Genomic DNA, 24,988 nt, shown 5'->3' on the forward strand with positions numbered 1-24,988 from the left:
AAAAGGCAAAGTCGCTCATCTCTACGCAGCATCACTGACATCACCTCTATTCACTGAAGTTCTCGCAGCCGCCCTGAACTGCTGTGACCTCAGGTCCGGCATTTTCCCCCATATAGTATAATGCACTCCCCATGGGCCTTCAGACAGTATAATGCAGTCCCCATAGGCCTCCATATATTATAATGTACTCACTCCATAGGCATCCATACAGTATAATGCACTACCCCCATAGACCTCTATATAGTATAATGCACTTCCAATAGGCCTCCATGTAGTATATTGCCCTCACCATAGGTCTCTATATAGTATTATGCACTCCCCATAGGCTTCCATAAAGTATAATGCACTCCCCTTTAAAATATATACAATGCTCCCCTCTTCTCCATTACTGTATCCGCTCTATCAGATCGATCTCTCCTCTTTTCATTACAACCACTCTCCCTCTATCTACTAGATCCTACTTTAAAAGCTCCTCCATAGTTCTAACCATTTTTCCACTCAACACAGCTGAACCCTCCAAATGAAGGTGTAGACACACCTTAGAATAAAACCTGTAGTCAGAGAAATCCATTTTTCACAATTTCTAACTTTTTTCTCTTTTTATGTAACTCCACAAACTGCAACTGCCTTTAAAGTGACACTCATGGCCTTGGTACTACACTGCATGCAGAATTATTAGGCAAGTTGTATTTGAGAGGATTCTTTTTATTATTGAACAACAACTATGTTTTCAATCAACCCAAAAGACTCATAAATATCAAAGCTTAATATTTTTGGAAGTTAGAGTGGGTTTTTTTAGGTTTGGTTATCTTAGGAGGATATCTGTTTTTTTCAGGTAACTATAAGGCTATGTGCCCACGATACGATTTTTAAGCGTTTTTGCCGCGATTTTTAGCGCGAAAACGCCGCGAAAACGTTTAAAAATCTTGTACAGAACATGCACCCCATGCATTCCTATGGCGTTCCGCACATGCTGTGCTAATGCTGCTCTTTTTTCCGCGGTGGAATCACATCGCAGAAAAAATCGCAGCATGGTCATTCTTCTGTGCGGAATCGCAAAGAATTGCCGCGATTCCGCACCCATAGGAATGCATGCGAATCGCTTACTTCCCACATGTGGCTATGCCCACCATGCGTGAAGTAAAGCGTCTCATGTGCGGTTGGTACCCACAGTGTGGAGGAGAGGAGACTGTCCTCCAGGCCCTGGGTACCATACCCCTGTAAAAGAAAAATAAAAAATCGGGGTATATTTACCTTCCGACGTCCCGCGCTGCCTTCCCAGGCCACAGCGTTCCCAGTAATGCCTTGCGGCAAGGTCCTGTGATGACGTAGTCTCGCGTGACTCTAGCGGTCTCGTGAGATTGCTATAGCAACGCGAGACCAACGTCATCACAGGTCTCGCAAGGCTTCGCTGGGAACAGGAGCATCGCTGAGACTGCGCGGGACGTCGGAAGGTAAATATACCCCGATTTTTTATTTTTTAATTATTTTTTACATTCTTTCTTTTACTATTGATGCAGCATAGGCGGCCTCAATGGTAAAATCCTGGTCACACTTGTCAAACACTATGATTGACGAGTGTGACAAACCTGTCAATCACTTTCCAAGTGATGCTTCAAATCGCTTGGAAAGTGCTGGAATATCGCACGCGAAAATCGCGGCAAAATCGGGAACATAATCGAGGTAAAATCGCTGTAAAATCGCGCGAAAAAAAAGCGCGATTTCTTGGAAGGAGTCCGATTTTCAGTGTCCGGATTTAAGCGCAACGTGGGCACATAGCCTTACAGTGCAGAATTATTAAGCAACTTAATAAAAACCAAATATATACCCATCTCACTTGTTTATTTTCACCAGGTAAACCAATATAACAACACAAAATTTAGAAATAAACATTTCTGACATTGAAAACCCCAAAAAAAATCAGTGACCAATATAGCCACCTTTCTTTATGATGACACTTAAAAGCCTTCCATCCATAGATTCTGTCAGTTGCTTGATCTGTTTACAATCAGCATTGCGTGCAGCAGCCACCACAGCCTCCCAGACACTGTTCCGAGAGGTGTACTGTTTTCCGTCCCTGTAGATCTCATATTTTATGACGGACCACAGGTTCTTAATGGGGTTCAGATCAAGTGAACAAGGGGGTCATGTCATTATTTTTTCTTCTTTTAGACCTTTACTGGCAGCCACGCTGTGGAGTATTTGGATGCATGTGATGGACCATTGTCCTGCATGAAAATCATGTTTTTCTTGAGCGATACTGACTTCTTCCTGTACCACTGCTTGAAGAAGGTGTCTTCCAGAAACTGGCAGCATGTCTGGGAGTTGAGCTTCACTCTATCCTCAACCCGAAAAGGTCCCACAGGTTCATCTTTGATGATACCAGCCCATACCAGTACCCTACCTCCACCTTGCTGGCGTCTGAGTCGGAGTGGAGGTCTCTGCCCTTTACTGATCCAGCCTCGGGCCCATCCATCTCGCCCATCAAGAGTCTTTCTCATTTCATCAGTCCATAAAACCTTAGAAAAATCAGTCTTAAGATATTTCTTGGCTCAGTCTTGACGTTTTATCTTATGTTTCTTGTTCAAAGGTGGTCATTTTTCAGCCTTCTTTACCTTGGCTATGTCCCTGAGTATGGCACACCTTGTGCTTTTTGATACCCCAGTAACGTTTCAGCTCTGAAATATGGCAAAACTGGTGGCAAATGGCATCTTAGCAGCTTGACGCTTGATTTTCCTCAATTCAGTTTTTTGTGCCTTTTTTTGTCAACACGCTTCTTGCGACCCTGTTGGATATTTGCCATGAAACGCTTGATTGTGCAGTGATCACGCTTCAAAAGTTTGGCAAGTTCAAGACTGCTGCATCCCTCTGCAAGACATGTCACAATTTTTGACTTTTCAGAGTCCGTCAAATCTCTCTTCTGACCCATTTTACCAAAGGAAGGGAAGTTACCTAATAATTAAGCACACCTCATATAGGGTGTTGATGTCATTAGACCACACCCCTCCTCATTACAGAGATGCAAATCACCTGATTTACATAATTGGCAGTTGGCTTTCAAGCCTATACAGCTTGCAGTAGGACAACATGTATAAAAAGGATGATGTGATCAAAATACTCATTTGCCTAATAATTCTGCACACATTGTATTTCTGGCATCTCTAATATCAGCCAAAGTGGCATCTTTACTAGAGTTTGCCAACAATGGTTTAGGCTTCCTGACACTGTCCCACTGCCCTTTCTTTTCACTGTTACCTACTTTGGGGTTCTGATCTTGACCACCTCCATATCATTGGCACCAGCTGGAGTATGCTTAGCAAGCTCTAAACTCCTCTCCATGTTTGCAATGTTCCTCAGAGTGTTGCCAAACTGCATATTTAGTTTCATTTCTCGGGCTTCCAAATATATAGCACGCTGACATCGAGCGCAGAGATTTTCACACTCAAACGGCTCTTCAAAACTGGCATACATCTCACAAGGCACCCACGACATCATTGTCCATGGAGCACAAGCTTAAATGTGGATAATCCAAAAAGTAAGGAAAAAAGCAGCACACTCCGTTTACCGTATTAATAAAAAAAACCTAAGTCCTTTATTTTAGAAAAACATACATGAACAAGGTTTATGAGGGCAGGATCAGTGCAGGCATGCAGACAAGAAATGACTATGGCTGTTTTACGTTAAACACGCTTCTACGGGTCCAGATGTAACAATTACTATGTCATTTCCATTTATATACCTCATTGCAAACAATTTGCATATAACCAATAAACAAACTGGATTAAAAAATTAACAAAAAGGAAAGGGATCTCTAAAATTTATAAAGCACATCCAAGAGAAACTGTAAGTAGTTAAATTTCCACCATGCGGAGGTGATCATAATAAAATCCTGCTGAGACGGGAGGCAAAATGGATCATTGAAGCAAATGCGCAAGGTCCCTTAGGACTAAATGAAAGATTAGACTACTCCTGCTTCTTGTAATACTGTGCTTTATTATAATTTCTATTTGAATTGCAATTAGCGTATTTTGTTATATGTAAGAATGTTTGTCTTTTTTTAATTGCACATTTTTTGTTAATTTTTTAATCCAGTTTGTTTATTGATTATATGCAAATTGTTTGCAATGAGTTGTATAAAAGGAAATGACATAGTAATTGTTACATCTGGACCAGTAGAAGCATGTTTAATGCGAAACGGCCGTAGTCCTGTTTCTTGTCTGCATGCCTGCACTGATCCTGCCCTTATAAACCTTTTCCATGTATGTTTTTATAAAATAAAGGACTTAGGTTTCTTTATTAATATGGTAAACGGAGTGTGCTGCTTTTTTCCTTACTTTTTGGATTGATTCATGTGTGCTTTTTCAAGCAAGCACCATCCCTACCATGCTTTCACCCTGCAAAGTGTCGCTGAATCAGAGTCCACCCACTCCACCAGTAAGTAGACTGTTTATTAGTGCCATTCTATTTTTTTATTTTTTATTTAAATGTGGATAAACAGTGAAGAGAATATGAAATGTACAGTTGCAATCAAAATCATTCAATCCACATTGCAAATTGAAAATGTATTAGCAAAGTATACAAACTTTCTCCTGTTTGCAATAAACACGTAAACAATTTAAAAAAAACTCAAAACTACTAAGGTAGCAAGCAATTTCTCTGAATTCAACTGAAAATGTAAATTTTGTTGGCTATTGCAGCCTCGAATCTGAAGCAAGAAATCAAGGGCTTCATTGGTTAAACAGGTGCGCTGGCTTTAAAATAAGATTTTATCATCAATAGTTTGATTATTCTTAGAGAAATGTAGAAATCAATGATGTGAAATGCATTGTACGTATTAAACAACGCAATTGTTACGGGTACAGGAAAAAAGCTACCAAAACAATAAAAAGAGCAAAGACTTTCAGCATTAGAGGAATAGACCTGTCCATGGTATTTTCAAGAACACGAGTCTGGGTTGGCTTTATAACACGATTCAACTGAGTCAGGATGGCCTCTCTGGCACCACTCCATTTTCCAGGGCCTGAAAGCCGATACTGGTAGGGCGTACAAGGTCCAAAAAACACATGCAAAGCCAACCGAGGATCAGTAAGCAACAATTTGAATACATTGGGCTTTACACCAGCCAATGTAGCCAGTTCATCCATATAGTCCACATGATCCACTTGTATAGTATGGCGCTGGCTGTCCACATAGCTTAAAAAAAAAAGAAAAAAAGTTTGAATATACAAAAATACAGTGTTGTCACATAATAACAATTGTTACCATAGAATGTAAAAATAATAAAGATAAGAAAAATTGAAAACAACATCAAGTTCATCCTTGAATCACACAGTACTCATCCAAAGGAAGGCAAAAATGTCAAAACTGTTTGCTGTCAACTCTGTTATATGAGGGTGACATTCATTATTCCCTTATGTTAAAAATGGCAATCAGATTGATGAAAATTCTCGATTCAATGGCACAGTCGCAGGAATCTAGGACATGCTGTATAGCTTAATGTGAAGCATAGCATGGCACTACCGTGAGGTGCTCAAGTAGTTTACCAAAACCAATGTGCAATAAAATAAAGAACTTGGCACTCAACTTGGTATGTCATTGCAAAAGGATTTTTTTATTGTTGCAGTCTGTAAGCGTTTCGGTCTTATCTAGACCTTCATCAGTCTGACTGCTTGTCACAGAAGGATTAAGGTGTAAAATTGTATACACAGGATTGGAGTAATGGGCTCCTCAAAATATTTATGAACTTCGGTAAAGGAGTTGCTCCTATGAGAATTCACATGTAGAAAATAGATAAAACTGTAGCAAGATAGTATATGGTAGACCTTATTGGGTTGCAGTCTTAGTACTGGCATAGAATGTGCCTATAATAGGATTACAATCCTGGTGCCACAGGGGCTTAATGTGCTCCATATAAAGGGTCCCTACTGTGGAAATAAGGGCACTGTCACGCTCGCGCCTTGGCTGAATGGTGCGAGCCGGGGGTTGTGGCCCCACTGTGCCACAGACCAGACTACCCTGGAAGGGGCGTGACTGCGACAGCTACCTTGGTCATCACTGGAGCCTCTGATGGTGAGGTCAGGCTTGTGCGGCAGATAGCTGTCGGGTGCCACTCCAGGGTAGTGTCTGGCTGTGGCTGCTGATCCCACTTGGAGACAAGTCACTTGGACAGATGTGACTGACAGGCAGACTGAGACACAGGGCAAGAAGGTACGACAGATACAGGGCAAGCAGGCGTGGCTTGGAGACACTGGGATAACAGGCACGGCTTGAGACACAGGACAGGCGGGCACTGCTTGAGACGCAGGACAGGCGGGCACTGCTTGAGACGCAGGACAGGCGGGCACGGCTTGAGACGCAGGACAGGCGGGCACGGCTTGAGATGCAGGACAGGCGGGCACGGCTTGAGACACAGGACAGGCGGGCACGGCTTGAGACACAGGACAGGCGGGCACGGCTTGAGAAGGAACAGGTAGGGACCTGTTCACACAGCAGGTGCAGGTATGGATGCAGACAGGCAGGAGTGGTATATGAGAGAACAGGTTTGGACCTGTTCACACAGGAGGTGCAGGTATGGATATAGGCAGGAAGGAGTGGTATGAGAACAGGTTTGGACCTGTTCACACAGGAGGTGCAGGTATGGATATTGGCAGGAAGGAGTGGTATATGAGAGAACAGGTTTGGACCTGTTCACACAGGAGATGCAGGTATGGATATAGGCAGGAAGGAGTGGTATATGAGAGAACAGGTTTGGACCTGTTCACACAGGAGGTGCAGGTAGGCAGAGCCGCAGGAGTGCGGAGCAGGCAGAGCCGCAGGAGTGCGGAGCAGGCAGAGCGGCGAAGGTGCAGATGCACAGATAAAGCTGCGAAGGTGCAGATGCACAGATAAAGCTGCGAGGGTGCAGATGCACAGATAAAGCTGCGAGGGTGCAGATGCACAGACGGGGGGACACAAGGAAAGACACGGCAGAGAAGGAACCACAAACAAGGAGACTGACAGACAGAGGTAAGACTGAGTTCAGATAGAGACACCGGGACAAAGACACAAGGACCAGGATATTCTGCCTCCTGGCAGGTGGACAGAGTACAAACAAGGTACTGGGAACAAGACTCAAGGACCAGGATATTCTGCCTCCTGGCAGGCAGACAAGGTACAAAGCAAGACTAGAGTAATCCTCCAGAGAAGGAGAAACACAGAACAGGGCCTGGCTTGCTCAGCAGCAAGATACTAACTGAGTATAGACATTGCACAGGCAATATTTCAGTGGGAGTGGTGAAACTAAATAGTCAAGGGCTCCAGGTGATTGGTCAGGGACAGATTACCCAGGTGCACCCTGACTGCATAAGAACCAGAGAGTTCAGGCGCTGCCCCCCCTATACACACAGTCAGGAAACATGGAGAGCAAGCAGGAAAACACGAGGCATAGCACATGGAGCACAGGGCTGGCAACAGACAGTATTCACAGCATGGCTTGAAGCAGAAAGTAAGTTGGTGTACGGGGGATTGGAGGCCATGTAGTGATGCCAGCAGGGTTGTTACAGGCACAGTCGACTTATAAGTATGTCTGTCCTCCAGAGGCTGCAGTGGTGGTCAGGGGTTAATGTGTGCCAAAGAGACGCGGTATCCTTAGGAGGACAGACATATATTTATAGGTCGACTGTTGAAGGTCTAAATAAGACCGAAACGCTTACAGACTGCAACAATAAAAAATCCTTTTGCAATGACATACTAAGTTGAGTGCCAAGTTCTTTATTTTAATACTGTATAACTTGTGATATTATATCTTTCAAGAAAGGAAGTGGGACGTGGGTCCCCAGAATAAAATACTCTATCTGTTAGGATTTCTTTATTTTTGTACCATTTATAAATTTTTTTTTTTTTTGCCTTGTTAGATAAATAAAAAAAACTTGATTTTCATTTTGATACATACTGTACGTAGTTTTCAGACCTTGGAATTGAACTATAGCAGTTTTTATGTATATGTTACTTGTACATTGTAAAAACACACTTGCTGTCCTAAAAATTATGTGGTATTGTACTATTTTTTTCTATGAAATATGCAAAAAAATAGTGAAGCATTTTGTATGTTTCCTTACATTTTTCCAGATTAAAAATAGGGATATAAAAATGACAAAAAAATTATGCTCCACATATCGCAAAAAAAGCAAAAATTATTTGACTTATCCAGATGATCAACACTTTTAACTCCTTCAAGACATCCTCCATACATGTACGGCGCAAGGTGGAAGTGATTGTGTGGAGCAGGCTCAGTAGTTGTGGCCAACCCATACCTGGCAGGTGATAGTTGCATGTCACAGCTAGGATTTGCCTCTGGCAATCGAGGGTGGAGCGGAGGTCTACAAAGCGATTGTTAATCTGTTTAATGCCACTGTCAAACAGTGACAGTAAAATTTAACATCTGCAGGCACTGGGGAACATCTTCCATGCTTTCATTGACGTGCCTGTGACGTACTTGTTGGTTGCCATGACAGCCGGAGGTATACTGATCAGATTATCGTAGCTTAAAGTCCCCTAAGGGGGCTAACAAGTACTGTGAAAGGTAAAAAAAAAGAATATTATAGGGGATGTACTCACTCTGGTGCGACAGGAGGAAAACAGGAGGCATGTTCCTTTAAAAGTTCATGTGGGTTTATTATTTCATAAACCCAGAAGCACAAAACAGAAAGTAAACAGCCTTTAGATCAGGCAAAAAAAAGTCACAATGTCCTTAGCAAGGTTCTGCTCCGCCAGGCCTATGGGCACACAGGCTGGGTTAGTGTCTAGTATTCAGGCTCGGTCAGAAGCCAAACACACAGGAGGCCCTCTCCCTCCCAATACACAGACCATGTGCCAAACAGCCTCCATTAAATAGGCTGTAACCACACCCAGAAGTGAGGTATGTGGGTAGCCAGAGCCACCCATCTTTCATAGATACCCACAACCCAGACACAGGTGCAACAAATAAACCTCTTAGTGCTTTCATGCACTGGATAAAATACTCTGGGCTACATCACAGAGACAAGCCATCTCTGTGACACATACTTCCCATCGACTATGCGACCATTAGCCACACTACATACCTCCCTTCTCTGCCTAAAGCTGTGGGGCTTAGCACTGTCTCCTACCAGACAAGGGATTTTCAGAGCGCATCGGAATTACCATGTAGCTTTCCTGCTCTATGCTCTACATGGAAGTTGAAATCTTGTAGAGCTAAAAACCAACGGGTGACCCTAGCATTTTTCCCCTCTCTTTCCCTCAACCATCTGAGAGGGGCATAGCCGGATACCAATCTATACTTCCATCCTACCAGATAGTACCGTAATGTGTCCACCGCCCACTTTATGGCCAAGCAATCCTTCTCTACCATCGAGTAATTCCTCTCACATGAGGATAACTTCCCACTCTTGTAGAGAACAGGGTGCTCCTCCCTGTGTATCTCCTGGGAAAGGACTGCTCCTACCTCAACATCTGAGGTGTCTGTTTGGAGACTAAACTCCTTGTTGAAGTCAGGGACCACCAAAACCGGTTGCTTACACAGAGCCCCTGTCATTTATTGAAAGGCCGTCTCTGCCTCTTCAGACCATTTTACCATTATCAATTCCGTCCCCTTAAGGAAGTCAGTCAGGGGCGCGGCCAACATGGCGAAACTCAGGATGAACCTCCTGGAGTATCCAACGATCCCTAGGAAGGCTCTAACTTGCTTCTTTGATAACATGTTTCAATTACCTCCACTTTACTAATTTGGGGTTTTTTTCTCGCATCGACCCACTACATATCCCAGGTACTTGGCTTCTTCTTTCCCCAAGGCACACTTCTTCAGGTTTATTGAAAACCCCGCCTTCCTTAGAGGATCGAACACCGGTTGGACCTTTTGCAGATGACTCTCCCAGTTTGGGCTAAAGATAATGATATTGTCCAGTTATGCAGTGGCATATTGCTTATGGGGGACAAGGATTCTATCCATAGGTCTCTGGACGGTGGCCGGAGCCCCCTGCAGTCCAAACGGCATCCAGACCTAATGGAAGCATCTGTCCGGCATAGCAAATGCAGTCTTCTCCTGGACTTCCTGTGTCATGGGGATCTGCCAATATCCCTTTTGTCAAATCCAAAGTGGTTATGTACCTTGTAGGCCCAAGTCTCTCAATTAGCTCATCGACACATGGCATGGGATAGGCATCGAACTTGGAGACCTCATTCAACTTCCGATAGTCATTGCAGAACCTCCATTCACCATCGGGTTTTGGGACCAGGACAATCCGGCTCAACCAACCACTCTTTGGATCCTCAATGACCCTGAGTTTTAACATGCGTTCCACCTCCTTGGAGATCACTTCTCGACGGGCCTCCAGAATCCGATAAGGCTTCACGCTTACGCACACATGTGGCTCCATCAGAACTTTGTGTTCTACGACCTTCATGCACCCCGGCAATTCTGAGAACAGGTCCCTGTTCCTCTGGAGCAACTCCTGGCACTGCTGTTTCTGGGCCTTCGATAGCATTTCTGCTGTGGCAACATCTCCAACCTCACCTTCTGGGTTGATCAGCAAGCACGGAGTTTCAGCCAGCTCTCTGTCTTGCCGTGGCTTGATGAGGTTTACATGGTAGACCTGATATGGTTTCCGTCTTCCTGGTTAATGAATCTTATAATTTACATCACCAAGCTCCACCACCTCATATGGCCCGTGCCATTTGGCCAAAAACTTGCTCTCCACCATCGGAATTAGCACAATAACTTGGTCTCTTGGTCTCCTGGATTAAAATGCCTCACTCTGGCTGACCGGTTGTAGACCCTGGCCTGATCTTCTTGTGCTTGGAGAAGGTGTACTTTCACGGTGGGCATCACCATAGCAATCCTCTGCTGCATCAGTGCCACATGCTCAATGACGCTTCTGTGGGGCGTGACTTTGGCTTCCCAGGTTTCCTTGGCTATATCAAGGAGACCTCACGAATGTCAGCCATACAGAAGCTCGAATGGCGAGAACCCCGTGGAGGCCTGTGGAACCTCACAGATGGAGAACAACAGATATGGTAAGAGACAATCCCAGTCTCTACTGTCCTTTTCTATAGCTTTCCTCAGCATGCTTTTCAGTATTTTATTGAATCTTTCGACAAGATCATCTGTCTGAGGGTGGTACACTGAAGTCCTCAACTGGGAGATTTCCAGGACCTTGCATAGCTCCTTCATCACCTTACTCATAAAAGGTGTTCCCTGGTCAGTCAGGATCTCCTTTCGTAAGCCTGTCCGGGAAAAGACATGGACCAATTCACGGGCTATACTTTTTGTGGAGGAGTTTCTCAGGGGAATTGCTTCAGGGTAGCGAGTGGCATAGCCCTGGATGACCAATATATATGGATGCCCACAAGTAGATTTCACCAAGGGTCCAACTAAGTCCATAGTAATTCTCTTGAACGATAATTCGATGATGGGAAATGGCACGAGGGGACTCTGAAAGTGAGAGGTGGGGGTGGTTAACTGACACGTAGGGAAGGACCTGCAATAGTGTAATATTTCCTGGTGACACCCATGCCAATAGAACCTCTGAACAATCCCTTCCTGCATTTTTTCAACTCCCAGATGTACCCCCAAGATGTGTGAATGGGCCATGTTCAACACCTTCCGTCTATAGGGTCCCAGCACTGTTAACTGCTCCACCAACTCCTCCCTTACTTTCGTGGCCTGGTACAACATCTCCCCACTCATCATAAAATAGGGAAACCTTGTGTCAGCCCCCGGCTCCTGTGCAACCCCATTAATGACAGTGACATTGTTAAAGGCTTCTTTCAGATTTGGGTCCCTATGTTTGGCAGTCTCAGAAGTCTCACCGGTCACCTCTAACTCCAGAATGTCATATACAGGGGATAATCCCTCCTTATCCCCCACCAAGACACAAAAGGGAAACTCTTCTGCATCTGGGTTTGGTTATACCTTATTAGGGCTCACTGGTTCCCTTTTCGTGCCAGTCCTTCCTCCACAGATCCCAAAATAAACAAAAGTCCTGGCCTATAATAATAGAGTGCAACAAGTTCCAGACAATGCCGACCTCATGGGACACAGTACTGTGGGCTGTTTCAATGTCCACTCTGGCCATAGGGTAGACTTTAGCATCACCATGTATGCACCGAATGCCGACCTTTTCCCCCAGGATCAATTGGAGAGGAAAAGTGGCCCTCACAAGGGTCACTAAACTCAGTCTAACAGTGCCATTACCTCCCAACCGTTCACCTTCACGGGACACGCTTGAGGCCCCTCGTTGGGTGGAGAGTTCACACATATGCTTAATATGAACTACGGCATCCTATGATTTGGCTTTTTTCCTAAGTCATATTACAAGACTCGTTAAAGGGTTGATTGTGACTTGTAGGATCGCTACTACCAACAGGTGGCGCTATAGAGTTCAAGTTCTCTTCCTCTCTGAAGAGGCAATTTGCATATTATTTTCCCAGAGGAGCATTGCACGGCTAATAAGCCTCCTTACCTTGACAAGCCAGAGCTGGTATGTCATTCTTCACAAGGAGAAACCTTACCCCTTAGACCTCAGTCCAGAGCCTCTCACCTAAATCAGTTCTCATACTTTGCACTGACGAGGGTCAATATCCCGAAACACCGTGTCTGCAAATTGAGATTCTGATTTGGCTTTTATGCTAAGTCATGCGCCAAACGCACTGTGTTGCATTTTTGTGCGCTCGGCACAGCGCCAAGAGGGTGCATGCGCCGGCAAAAGCAGACCAGCACATGGCCAGCATACCCAACACTAAATATAGGGTACGCCGGTCGCATGCAGCGTCATGCGTCCATAGGAGGAGCTGACCGGAGGAGGCACGGCCGGGGGCAGAGCTTAGCGGTGGCCCTGCGCTGCACCTCATAACGCAAGTCTGAAAGTAGCCTTACCTTGACAAGCCAGAGCTGGTATGTCACTCCCCACAAGGAGAAACCTTACCCCTTAGACCTCAGTCCAGAGCTTCTCACCTAGCCAAATCAGTTCTCATACTTTGCACTGACGAGGGCCTATAGTCAGAAACACCGTGTCTGCAAATTGAGATTCTGATTTGGCATTTATCCTAAGTCATATTACAAGACTCGTTAAAGGGTTGATTGTGACTTCTAGGATCACTACTACCAACTATAGAGCTCAAGTCCTCTTCCTCTCTGAAGAGGCAATTGGCATCCTATGCTGAAATCCATCTGCTCGGGGGTCAGGGGACAACGTGCGGCTATATGTCCTGGCCCATGGCACCTCCAGCAAATAACATCACCTATAAGGACCTTGGACACCACTTCCCCCACCCCTTTGTACCTTAGATGCCCCACCCCTTTTGGGCCTTTGTCCCCTGTTGGGCCTCCCAGTATGAAGTGGACTGCCTTCCCATGGAACCTTTTACCCTCTGGTATCTCTCGACCAGTCGGACCAGTTCATCGGTACTCCGGGGATCACCCTGGGCAACCCAAATCTGTACGGGCCTCGGCAGGGAGTGCACAAACCAGTCCATCACCACCCGTTCTACCATCTGAGCAGGTGTAGAAGACTCTGGCTGCAGCCACTTCTGGACCAGGTGCAACAGATCAAACATTTGGGAGCGCAGTGGTTTGTCCCGGTGATACGCCCATCAGTGAACCTGCTGTGCCCTTAGAGTCATTGTTACCCCTAAGCATGCAAGAATTTCAGTTTTTAGCTTTCCATACTCTTTTGCATCCTGCGACGCTAAATCATAGTATGCTTTCTGGGGTTCTCCCATCAAGTATTGCGCCAGTACCTCTGTCCACTGCTCTGGTGGGAGTTTCTCCATCTCGGCAACCCTTTCAAACACAGTCAGGAAGGCCTCAACATCATCCCCAGAAGTCATTTTATGCAAAGCCTGTCTTACCCCCTTCTGGAACATGGGTGTCATCAGCTGGACCTGGGGTTGGGGGCGCTCGTCCTGCCCTGGATTGCGGTTGCCAGAAGCTACATCTGCTGCCATTGCTCCTGCTGACTCTGCTGTAACAATAGTCTGTGGGTCTCTTGTTGTTGCTGCTGCGACTGGACCAGGTGTTTCAGCACGTCCTCTATTTTGTCTGGTGATGGTTGCTGGCTGTTTCAGCACGTCCTCTATTTTGTCTGGTGATGGTTGCTGGCTTAAAACAGACTTAACCTAGGACATTCAGTCTTTCCTGTAGCAGTCTCATGTCTCTGCTGGGAACGCTGCCTGCATGTCTAGCACCAATTGTAGGGGTTGTACTCAGGTGTGACAGGAGGAAAACAGGAGGCACGTTCCTTTTAAAGTTCATGTGGGTTTATTGCTTCATAAACCCAGAAGCACAAAACAGAAAGTAAACAGCCTTTAGATCAGGAAAAACATAGTCACAATATTCTTAGCGGGGCTCTGCTCCGCCAGGCCTGTGGGCATACTGGCAAGGTTAGTGTCCAGTATTCAAACAAAATAAGACAGCACTCTGAAGCGCTATAGCATGCAAACATGAAATATGAAAATTGGATTGCATTACTGCACTAGAAATATGAAAAATTGAGAATGCCTAGCGCATAAATTGGCCAATTCATGTGTACCTGGCAGCCACATTATGGCGATTCTTGTTTGCCAGGACCTAATGCCAATCCTCTCTTAGACATTCTACATCTCTCATGGAACCTAATATGAATCCTATCTTGGACTAAAGTTTATATCTCTATATAGGGGAAGGATACTGTTGCAATTAAAAATGCCTGAGGCTCAGGTGCAGAGTGCTCAGTCAGAAGGCTAATACCAATATCAAAAATAAAAAAAACTGACCATCACAGCCAAGCATAAATCAGGTCTGAATAGGTGTTAGGTCCTGGCAAATGAGATTTGCCTTAACGTGGCTGACAGGTACACATGAATTGGCCAATTTATGCGCTAAGTATTCTCAATTTTTCATATTTCTAGCGCAGTAATGCAATCCAATTTTCATATTTCATGTTTGCATGCTATAGCGCTACAGAGTGCTGCCTTATCTGCTTGATTGTATTTGAGTTGACTACTCTAGGTAAGCACCTGTTCAGACCTTATTTATGTTTGGATGTGACGGTCAGTTTTTTGATTTTTGAGTGTCCAGTTTTCCGTCTCGGTCTGGAGACAAACACAAAGGCGGCCTTCTCCCTCCCAATACACAGATTATGTGCCAAACAACAACCTCCATTATATAGGCTGTAACCCCACCCAGATGAAAGGTATGTGGGTAGCCAGACCCACCCATCTTTCCTAGCCACCCACAACCTGGACTTAGGTGCAAGAAACAAACCTCTTAATGCTTTCATGCACTAGAGAAAATACTCTGGGTTACATCACAGAGACAAGCCATCTCTGTGACATCTCTGTGACACATACCTCCCATCGACTATGCGACCATTAGCCACACTAAAATATGAAAAAAAATAAAGAAAACATAAAAGTGCAATTTACCCTCCTTTTATCCCATTAAAAATAAAGATGTAAAAAAAAATAGAATTAGTATTACCGGTAATTCGGTTTCTAGGAACCTTCCACGACAGCATATGGAGGTTGTCTCTTGGCCCTGATGGGGGACAGGAAACACAGAGGTTAAAAGGCCCTCCCACCTCCCACTTGCCAGTGACTTATAACTGAAACCATAGCACTGGTTTACCTTCTGGATCCCAGATTTTTTATCCAGGAATATAGGGAGGGAATTAGCGCTGTCTTGGAAAGTTCCTAGAAACCGAATTAGCGGTAAGACTAATTCTATTTTCTCTAGTCACCTTTAACGACAGCATATGCAGGAATACCAACTAATTTGGCGCTAGGGTGGGACAACGGCCTGGAGTACTTTCCGGCCAAAGACTAGATCCTTATTGGACGATGCGTCCAATCTAAAATGCTTGGAGAAAGCATGTAGTGAAGACCATGTCGCCGCCCTGCAGATCTGCTCTGCAGATGCACCTGCTTTCTCTGCCCAGGAGACTGATGTGGACCTGGTTGAGTGGGCCTTGACTCCCACTGGGGGTGTTTTATTTTGAGCGAGATATGCTACTGCTATAGCTCTTTTTATCCAATTAGAGATAATGCTCTTTGCCACCTTTTTCCCCATACTTTGACCGGACTGATGGCCAAATAGATTCTGATCAACTCTCCAAGAGCTGGTTTGCTCTATGTAATGTAGGACAATTCGTCGGACAACGAGAGTGTGGAATTTTTCCTCCTTCGAGTTTGCTGGATTTTGGCAAAAACATGGTAGGATGATTTCTTGGGAACGGTGGAAATCAGAGACTACCTTTTGGAGGAAAGGAAGGGTCGATACGAAGGCCTATTGAGTCGACTCTAATTAATAAATAATGCTCCCTTATTGATAGGGTTTGCAATTCTCCTACCCTTCTAGCCGTGGTTATAGCTACCAAGAAAGCTGTCTTGTATGCAAGGATTTGAGGAGAACAGGAAGAGAAAGGTTCAAATGGTAGACTTGTGAGCCCCTGGAGCACTAAGTTAAAATCCCATGAGGGAACTACTAACTGTCTCTTAGGGTTCATTCTGAGGGCCGATGTCATGAATCTTTTGATCCAGCGATGACCAGCTAGAACCTGGTCAAAGGGCGAGCTGAGAGCAGAGACCTGGACCTTTGGGGTTCTAGGCCTAAGAACGATCTCTAGGCCCTTTTGTAGAAAATCTAAGATTTGTGAAATATTCGGGTGAAGTGGGTCCAGTAGGTTAGGGAGACAGAAGTATGAAAATTTCTTCCAGACCTTATTGTAGATAGCGTTGGGTACTGGCTTTCTGGATCTCTGTAGAGTAGCAATTACTGGGTCCGACAACCCTTTGTGTTATGAATGAGCCACCGAGGAGGAAAAAACAAAAAGCAAGCTAAGCCCAGAAAACCGGAGAGGTTGGTAACTAGCGGATTGCAGACCCTTGATCCTATCCACAACAACTAGCAGTAGCCGTGGAGCGTGCCTACGGTGGTCCTAGACGCCTCGTCACGGCCGGAGAACTAAATAAGCCTAAAGAAAGAAAGGGAAAATCTAAACTGCCCCAGAGCAGACCCCAAAGCAATAGACAGCCCCCAACATGTATTGTCGGTGAAACAAGATGAAAACACAGACACAGATAGAAAGATAGGCTGAGCAAACGATGGGGCCCTCACTAACTAGAAAGGACAGGAAAGAAAAGCTGCTGTCTGCAATCACGCAAAAAACCCTGCCAAAAAAATGTACCACACGTCTGATAGAAAAAGGCCCTGAAGTCGCTAGACTTCAAATCACTATATCAGCACTCAGGTATATTCTGAAGACAGAGCAAAAGAGATCAACTGATCAGAGACAAAATGGGGATTCAGCCCAGTCCCAGCCAGGGCTGGCTGAACACAAAAACTAAGTAAACCAGACAAAACTCATATGAACAATAGCAGAGAAAACTTAGCTGCTATGAATGAGTCACCGTAGGAGGCAAAAGCAGAAATACAAGCTAAGTCCAGAAAACCAGAGAAGTTGGCAACTATCAGATTGCAGACCCCTGAACCTATCAACACAACTAGCAGTAGCCGTGGGGGGTTCCTACGATGCCCTAGACCCCTCGATCACAGACGGAGAATTACATAGGCCTAAAGAAAGAAAGGGGAAATCTAAACTGCCCCAGAGCAGACCCCAAAGCAACAGGCAGCCCCCAACATATAATGACGGTGAAGCAAGATGAAAATACTAACACAGACAGAAAGATAGACTGAGCAAAGACGGGGCCCAAAACTACCTAGATAGGAAAGGACAGGAAGGCTGCTGTCTGCAATCTGCCAAAACCCTATCAAAGACATAAGCCAACAAGCTGATATGAAAAAGGCCCTGAAGCAGCTAGGCTTCAAAAACTAAATCAGCACTCAGGTATTTTCAGAAGACAGAGCTAAATGAATTCAGCACACCCCAGCATGGAATGGCAGAAATCCAGAAAAACAAAGCAAAACAAAGTCAAAGCACCAAAGCAAAAGGCCGAGCAGCAAACTTAGCTTTAGAGGAGCAGGAATTCCGACTGGTCTCCAAGGATCCCACAGAGAAATCACCCGCAGGGCAGAAGGGTGTCGGCAGCCTTATATCCAGTCAGTAACTCCACTCAGCCAGTCATCATCATCAGCCTCAGGTGTTTGATAATCAGGCTCACTACCTTTCTTTACCAGAAGAGGGAGTTCCTCTGGCCTCAGTAATGAAGGGGAAAATGAACTCACAACAGTACCTCCCCCTTGAGGAGGGGTCACCGAACCCTCAACTACACCACCAGGGCGATCAGGGTGAGCCCGATGAAAGGCACGCACCAATCTTTTGGCATGAATATCAGAGGCAGAGACCCAGGAATTATCCTCCTGACCATAACCCTTCCACTTAACCAAATACTGGAGTCTCCGTCTAGCCCGACGGGAATCCAGTACTTTCTCTACCTCATATTCCATGTTACCTTCAACCAACACAGGGTCTGGAGGTGCCACCCCCGGAACAACAGGTTCAACAAACCTCTTCAACAAAGATTTATGGAACACATTATGGATTTTAAATGTGACAGGAAGAGCCAAACGAAAAGAGACCGGATTAATAATATCCACAATCTTGTAAGGTCCAATAAATCTAGGCTTAAACTTAGGAGAAGCCACCTTCATAGAAATATTTTTCGATGATAACCACACCATATCACCAACCTTAAACTGGGGACCAATGGTCCTATGTCGGTTGGAAAACTGCTGGGCCTTTTCCTGGGAGAGAGATAATTTATCCACCACTTGGTCCCAGATCTGGTGCATTCTCTCCACCACAGTGTCAACACCTGGGCAGGCAGAGGGCTCCACCTGCCCTGAAGAAAATCGAAGATGAAACCCAAAGTTACAAAAAATAGGTGACATCAAAGTGGCAGAACTAGCTCTATTATTTAAAGCAAATTCGGCCAAGGACAAAAATGAAACCCAATCATCCTGATCAGCAGAAATAAAACATCTCAAATATGACTCCAAGGTCTGGTTTGTTCTCTCTGTCTGCCCATTGGTCTGAGGGTGAAAAGCAGAGGAGAAGGACAACTGAATTCTCAGCCTGGAACAGAAAGTTCTCCAAAATCTAGACACAAACTGGACTCCTCTGTCAGAAACAATGTTCTCAGGAATCCCGTGCAAACGAACCACCTGTTGTAAAAACAGGGGCACCAACTCAGAGGAAGACGGCAACTAAGGGAGTGGTACAAGATGAGCCATCTTAGAGAACCTATCACAAATCACCCAAATAACAGTCATCCTCTGAGAGACAGGCATATCAGAGATGAAATCCATTGAAATATGGGTCCATGGCCTCTTGGGGACAGGCAAAGGCATCAACAACCCACTAGAGCGAGAACACGATTTAGACCGGGAGCACGTCCCACAAGACTGCACAAAATTCCTGACATCACGAGACAAGGAGGGCCACCAAAAAAACCGACTCACCAAATCTCTAGTACCAAAAATACCTGGATGACCAGCCAAAGCAGAGCAATGAACTTCAGACATCACTCTCTTCTTCCACTGGTCAGGAACATACAACTTTCCACTGGGACAACGCTCAGGTTTGTCCTCCTGGAACTCTTCCAGAGCACGTCTCAAATCGGGCGAGATGGCAGAAAGAACTACCCCTTCGCCTAAGATGGTAGCAGGCTTGGTCACCACAGGAGAATCAGCAAAGAAGCTCCTAGAGAGGGCGTCCGCCTTTGCATTTCTTTGTTCCAGGAAGAAAAGAAACCACAAAATCAAAACGTGTAAAAAACAAGGCCCACCAAGCCTGTCTAGGGTTCAAGCGCTTAGCCGACTCTAGGTAAATCAAATTCTTGTGGTCAGTGAGGACCACGACTTGATGCTTAGCTCCCTCCAACCAATGTCTCCACTCCTCAAATGCCCATTTCATGGCCAACAGTTCCCTATTCCCCACATCATAGTTACGTTCAGATGGAGAGAACTTTCGGGAAAAGAAAGCACAGGGATGCATTTTAGATGTTACAGGATCTTTTTGGGACAAAACAGCTCCTGCACCAATCTCAGAAGCATCCACCTCTACCTGGAATGGAAGTGAGACATCAGGTTGCCGCAAAACCGGGGCAAAGGTGAATCTTCGCTTCAGCTCCTGAAAGGAAGAAACAGCCTCCGGAGACCAATTTAACACATCAGCACCCTTCTTAGTCAAATCAGTCAATGGCTTGGCAATACTAGAAAATTTTGCTATAAATTTCCGATAAAAATTAGCAAAACCCAAAAACTTCTGGAGGGCCTTCAAAGAAATGGGCTGATCCCAATCGTGAATGGCCTGTACCTTGGCCGGGTCCATTTCAATAGTTGACGGGGACAAAATAAATCCCAAAAAAGAAATCCTCTGTACTCCAAAATGGCATTTAGATCCTTTGACATACAGGGAATTCTCCCTCAAGATCCGGAACACAGTCCGAATATGTTCCACATGAGAATCCCAATCCTTGGAGAAGATCAAAATATCATCCAGATAGATAATCAAAAATTTATCGACAAAATCTCGGAAAATATCGTTCATGAAGCACTGGAAGACAGAAGGGGCATTAGTGAGCCCAAAAGGCATCACCAGGTACTCAAAATGTCCCTCCGGAGTATTAAACGCCGTCTTCCATTCATCCCCATGCTTAATGTGAATAAGATTATACGCCCCCCTGAGGTCAAGCTTGGTAAACCAGCAAGCACCTTTAACTCTGGAGAATAGATCAGAAATCAGGGGTAACGGATACTGATATTTAACAGTAATTTTGTTGAGGGCACGATAATCAATACAAGGTCTTAATGATCCATCCTTTTTGGCTACAAAAAAAACCCCGGCACCTAAGGGTGACGAGGATGGTCTAATATGACCCTTCTCCAACGCCTCCTTAATATAGGATCGCTTAGCCTCGTGCTCGGGTACAGATAAATTGAAGAGCCGACCCTTGGGAAATTTACACCCCGGGCTCAGTTCAATTGCACAGTCATAACTCCTATGAGGAGGCAGAGACGCAGACTCATTCTCACTAAATACATCATAAAAGTCCGCCAAATAATCAGGAACATCATGCGACTGAGGAGAGGTGGAAAACACCGGAGCCTCACTAAAGGCACACCGACAACCCCAACTCACCACAGACACAGATTTCCAATCCAAAACTGGATTATGAATCTGTAACCAGGGAAACCCCAGAACAATAGTATCATGCAGATTATGCAACACCAAAAATCTGCAATTTTCTTGATGGTCTGGGGCGACCCGCATTACCACCTGGGTCCAAAACTGGGGTTTATTTTTAGCCAAAGGAGTAGCATCAATCCCCCTCAAAGGGATAGGCGTCTGCAGAGGTGTCATCGGAAATCCACAACGTTTAGCAAAATCCAAGTCCATTAGGTTTAGGGCTGCTCCCGAATCCACAAAAGCCTTGGTGGAAAATGTGGACAGGGAGCAGATCAGAGTAATAGCCAGAAGAAACTTAGGTTGAACACCCCCAACAGAAAACGTATGTGCAAAGCGTTTCTCTCGTTTAGGACAGACAAAAATAATATGCGAGGCATCTCCACAGAAAAAACACAACTTATTACGCCTTCTGAACTCCTGACGCTGCTCTCTGGAAAAACTCTATCACATTGCATAGGTTCAGACATTTGTTCAACAGGTGGCAACACCTCTCGTGCAGCTTTGCGTTCGCGCAAACGCCGATCAACCTGAATGGCTAATGACATAGAATCGTCAAGACCAGAGGGAACCGGAAATCCCACCATAGTATCTTTTACAGCTTCTGACAACCCCTTCCGAAAGAGAGCAGCCAAGGCATTATCATTCCAGGTAGTAAGTACTGCCCACTTTCGGAATTTTTGACAGTACAATTCTGCAGAATCACGACCCTGGCTCAATGCCAGCAGGGTCTTTTCAGCCTGATCAATGGCATTAGGTTCGTCATACAACAACCCCAAAGCTTGAAAGAATGCGTTCACATTAGTCAGAATAGGATCATCTGGTTTCAAAGAAAACGCCCAATCCTGGGGATCGCCACGCAGCAAAGAGATGACAATTTTAACCTGCTGCGTGGAGCTCCCTGACGAGTTAGGCTTCAAGGCAAAAAATAATTTACAATTATTTTTGAAATTCAAAAATTTAGACCGGTCCCCAAAAAATGCATCAGGTGTAGGAATCTTTGGTTCAGCAGCATATGAATGAGCAAGGTAGGCGGAAATTCCCTGCACTTCCGCAGCGAGCTGCTCCACACGATCAGACAATTGCTTTATCTCCATTGAGAGAAAAAAAAAAATTCCCCCTACGGCCTCAGAGATATAGAGGAAAAAATATACACACTTTTTTTTTTTTTACAATTCTTTCCTGCTATTGAGTACCCTAGGATCTGCGGTATGGCGGGTGATTCTTTTATGAATGAGTCACCGTAGGAGGCAAAAGCAGAAATACAAGCTAAGCCCAGAAAACCATAGAAGTTGGCAACTATCAGATTGCAGACCCCTGAACCTATCAACACAACTAGCAGTAGCCGTGGGGGTTTCCTACGATGCCCTAGACCCCTCGATCACAGCCGGAGAATTACATAGGCCTAAAGAAAGAAAGGGGAAATCTAAACTGCCCCAGAGCAGACCCCAAAGCAACAGGCAGCCCCCAACATATAATGACGGTGAAGCAATATGAAAATACTAACACAGACAGAAAGATAGACTGAGCAAAGACGGGGCCCAAAACTACCTAGATAGGAAAGGACAGGAAGGCTGCTGTCTGCAATCTGCCAAAACCCTATCAAAGACATAAGCCAACAAGTTGATATGAAAAAGGCCCTGAAAAACTAAATCAGCACTCAGGTATTTTCAGAAGACAGAGCTAAATGAATTCAGCACACCCCAGCAGGGAATGGCAGAAATCCAGAAAAACAAAGCAAAACAAAGTCAAAGCACCAAAGCAAAAGGCCGAGCAGCAAACTTAGCTTTAGAGGAGCAGGAATTCCAACTGGTCTCCAAGGATCCCACAGAGAAATCACCCGCAGGGCAGAAGGGCGTTGGCAGCCTTATATCCAGTCAGTAACTCCACTCAGCCAGTCATCATCATCAGGCTCAGGTGTTTGATAATCAGGCTCACTACCTTTCTTTACCAGAAGAGGGAGTTCCTCTGGCCTCAGTAATGAAGGGGAAAATGAACTCACAACACTTAGCTTTAGGAAGGCAGGAACCAAACTGGAAACCAGAAGCCACAGTCAGGAAAAATCACCAGCAAGAAACTAGGGAGTCAGTTGCCTTAAATCCAATCAGAAACTCCTGATGTCCAATCGCAGTCCTCTTCCTCAGGTGGCCGGTCTCTGCCATTTAGATCAGCTTCATTACCTCCCTTCACCAACAGAGGGAGTCCAGATAGAGAATTCACTACTCCTCTGTCAGCACCGCTAGCTCCATAACCCTCACCAGAAGCCAGAGGCAAACCCGAAAATGAGCTCACAACACCTTTGGCCCTCAGTCTTTAAGGCAGAAGTAGATGTCTCCCAAGACTTCTTCAGGAGGCTCTCTATCTTTCTGTCCGTTGGATCTTTTAATTGCGAGGAATCTTCAAAAGGAAATGCAGTTCTTTTCGCAACCCTTGCCACCTGTACGTCAACCTTGGGACTGTCTCATCTAATGGAATCACCCTCCAGGGGAAATATATGTTTTAGCTCTGAGGGGGTGCTGAGGCGTTTCTCTGTTTCTCTGGCAGTTCCCACTCCTGAGAAATCATATCGAGTATATTATCATGCACTGGGAACCCTACAGTCATGGCCAAAAGTTTAGAGAATGACACAAATATTAATTTTTGCAAAGTCTACTGCTTCATTTTTTCTAATGTCAATTTGCATATACTCCAGAATGTTATAAAGAGTGATCAGCTTAACAGCAATTACTTGCAAAGTCAATATTTGCCTAGAAAATGAACTTTATCCCCCAAAACACATTTCAACATCATTGCAGCCCTGCCTTAAAAGGACCAGCTAACATCGTTTCAGTGATTGCTCCATTAACACAGGTGTGGGTGTTGATGAGGACAGGGCTGGTGATCAATCTGTCATGATTAAGTAAGAATGACACCACTGGACACTTTAAAAGGAGGCTGGTGCTTGGCATCATTGCTTCTCTTCTGTTAACCATGGTTATCTCTAAAGAAACACGTGCAGTCATCATTGCACTGCACAAAAATGGCCTAACAGGGAAGAGTATCGCAGCTAGAAAGATTGCACCTCAGTCAACAATCTATCGCATCATCAAGAACTTCAAGGAGAGAGGTTCCCTTGTTGCCAAAAAGGCTCCAGGGCGCCCAAGAAAGACCAGCAAGCGCCAGGACCGTCTCTTAAAAGTGTTTCAGCTGCGGGATCAGGCTACCAGCAGTGCAGAGCTTGCTCAGGAATGGCAGCAGGCAGGTGTGAGTGCATCTGCACGCACTGTGAGGTGGAGACTCTTGGAGCAAGGCCTGGTCTCAAGGAGGGCAGCAAAGAAGCCACTTCTCTCCAGAAAAAACATCATGGACAGACTGATATTCTGCAAGAGGTACAGGGAGTGGACTGCTGAGAACTGGGGTAAAGTCATTTTCTCTAATGAATCCCCTTTTCGATTGTTTGGGACATCTGGATAACGGCTTATTTGGAGAAGACCAGGTGAGCACTACCACCAGTCTTGTCTCATGCCAACTGTCAAGCATCCTGAAACCATTCATGTGTGGGGTTGCTTCTCAGCCAAGGGAATGGGCTCTCTCTCAGTCTTGCCTAAAAACACAGCCATGAATAAAGAATGGTACCAGAATGTCCTCCAAGAGCAACTTCTCCCAACCGTCCAAGAGCAATTTGGCGATCAACAATGCCTTTTTCAACATGATGGAGCACCTTGCCATAAAGCAAAGGTGATAACTAAATGGCTCAGGGAACAAAACATAGAGATTTTGGGACCATGGCCTGGAAACTCCCCAGATCTTAATCCCATTGAGAACTTGTGGTCAATCATCAAGAGACGGGTGGACAAACAAAAACCTTCAAA

At 45.1% G+C, this 24,988-nt stretch overlaps 1 protein-coding gene across 6 annotated transcripts in view; it reads right to left on the reverse strand.

The window, feature by feature from the left end:
• Positions 1 to 4,430: 4,430 nt before the first annotated feature.
• LOC141065779 (flavin-containing monooxygenase 5-like) overlaps positions 4,431 to 24,988 on the reverse strand; it is an 816,973-nt gene continuing 796,415 nt past the window's right edge. For 5 of the 6 annotated variants that reach the window (XM_073557933.1, XM_073557934.1, XM_073557936.1 and 2 more), the window contains one exon: positions 4,431 to 5,193. In XM_073557933.1, coding sequence (XP_073414034.1) covers positions 4,851 to 5,193 — 343 coding nt within the window. In that variant the 3' untranslated portion in view covers positions 4,431 to 4,850. The remainder of the gene's footprint in view (positions 5,194 to 24,988) is intronic. The other variant, XM_073557939.1, reaches the window with a different exon arrangement.

Source organism: Dendrobates tinctorius, unplaced genomic scaffold, assembly GCF_039654945.1.
Source record: "Dendrobates tinctorius isolate UK_male_01 unplaced genomic scaffold, ASM3965494v1 ptg000012l, whole genome shotgun sequence".
Classification (NCBI taxonomy): Eukaryota; Metazoa; Chordata; class Amphibia; order Anura; family Dendrobatidae; genus Dendrobates; species Dendrobates tinctorius.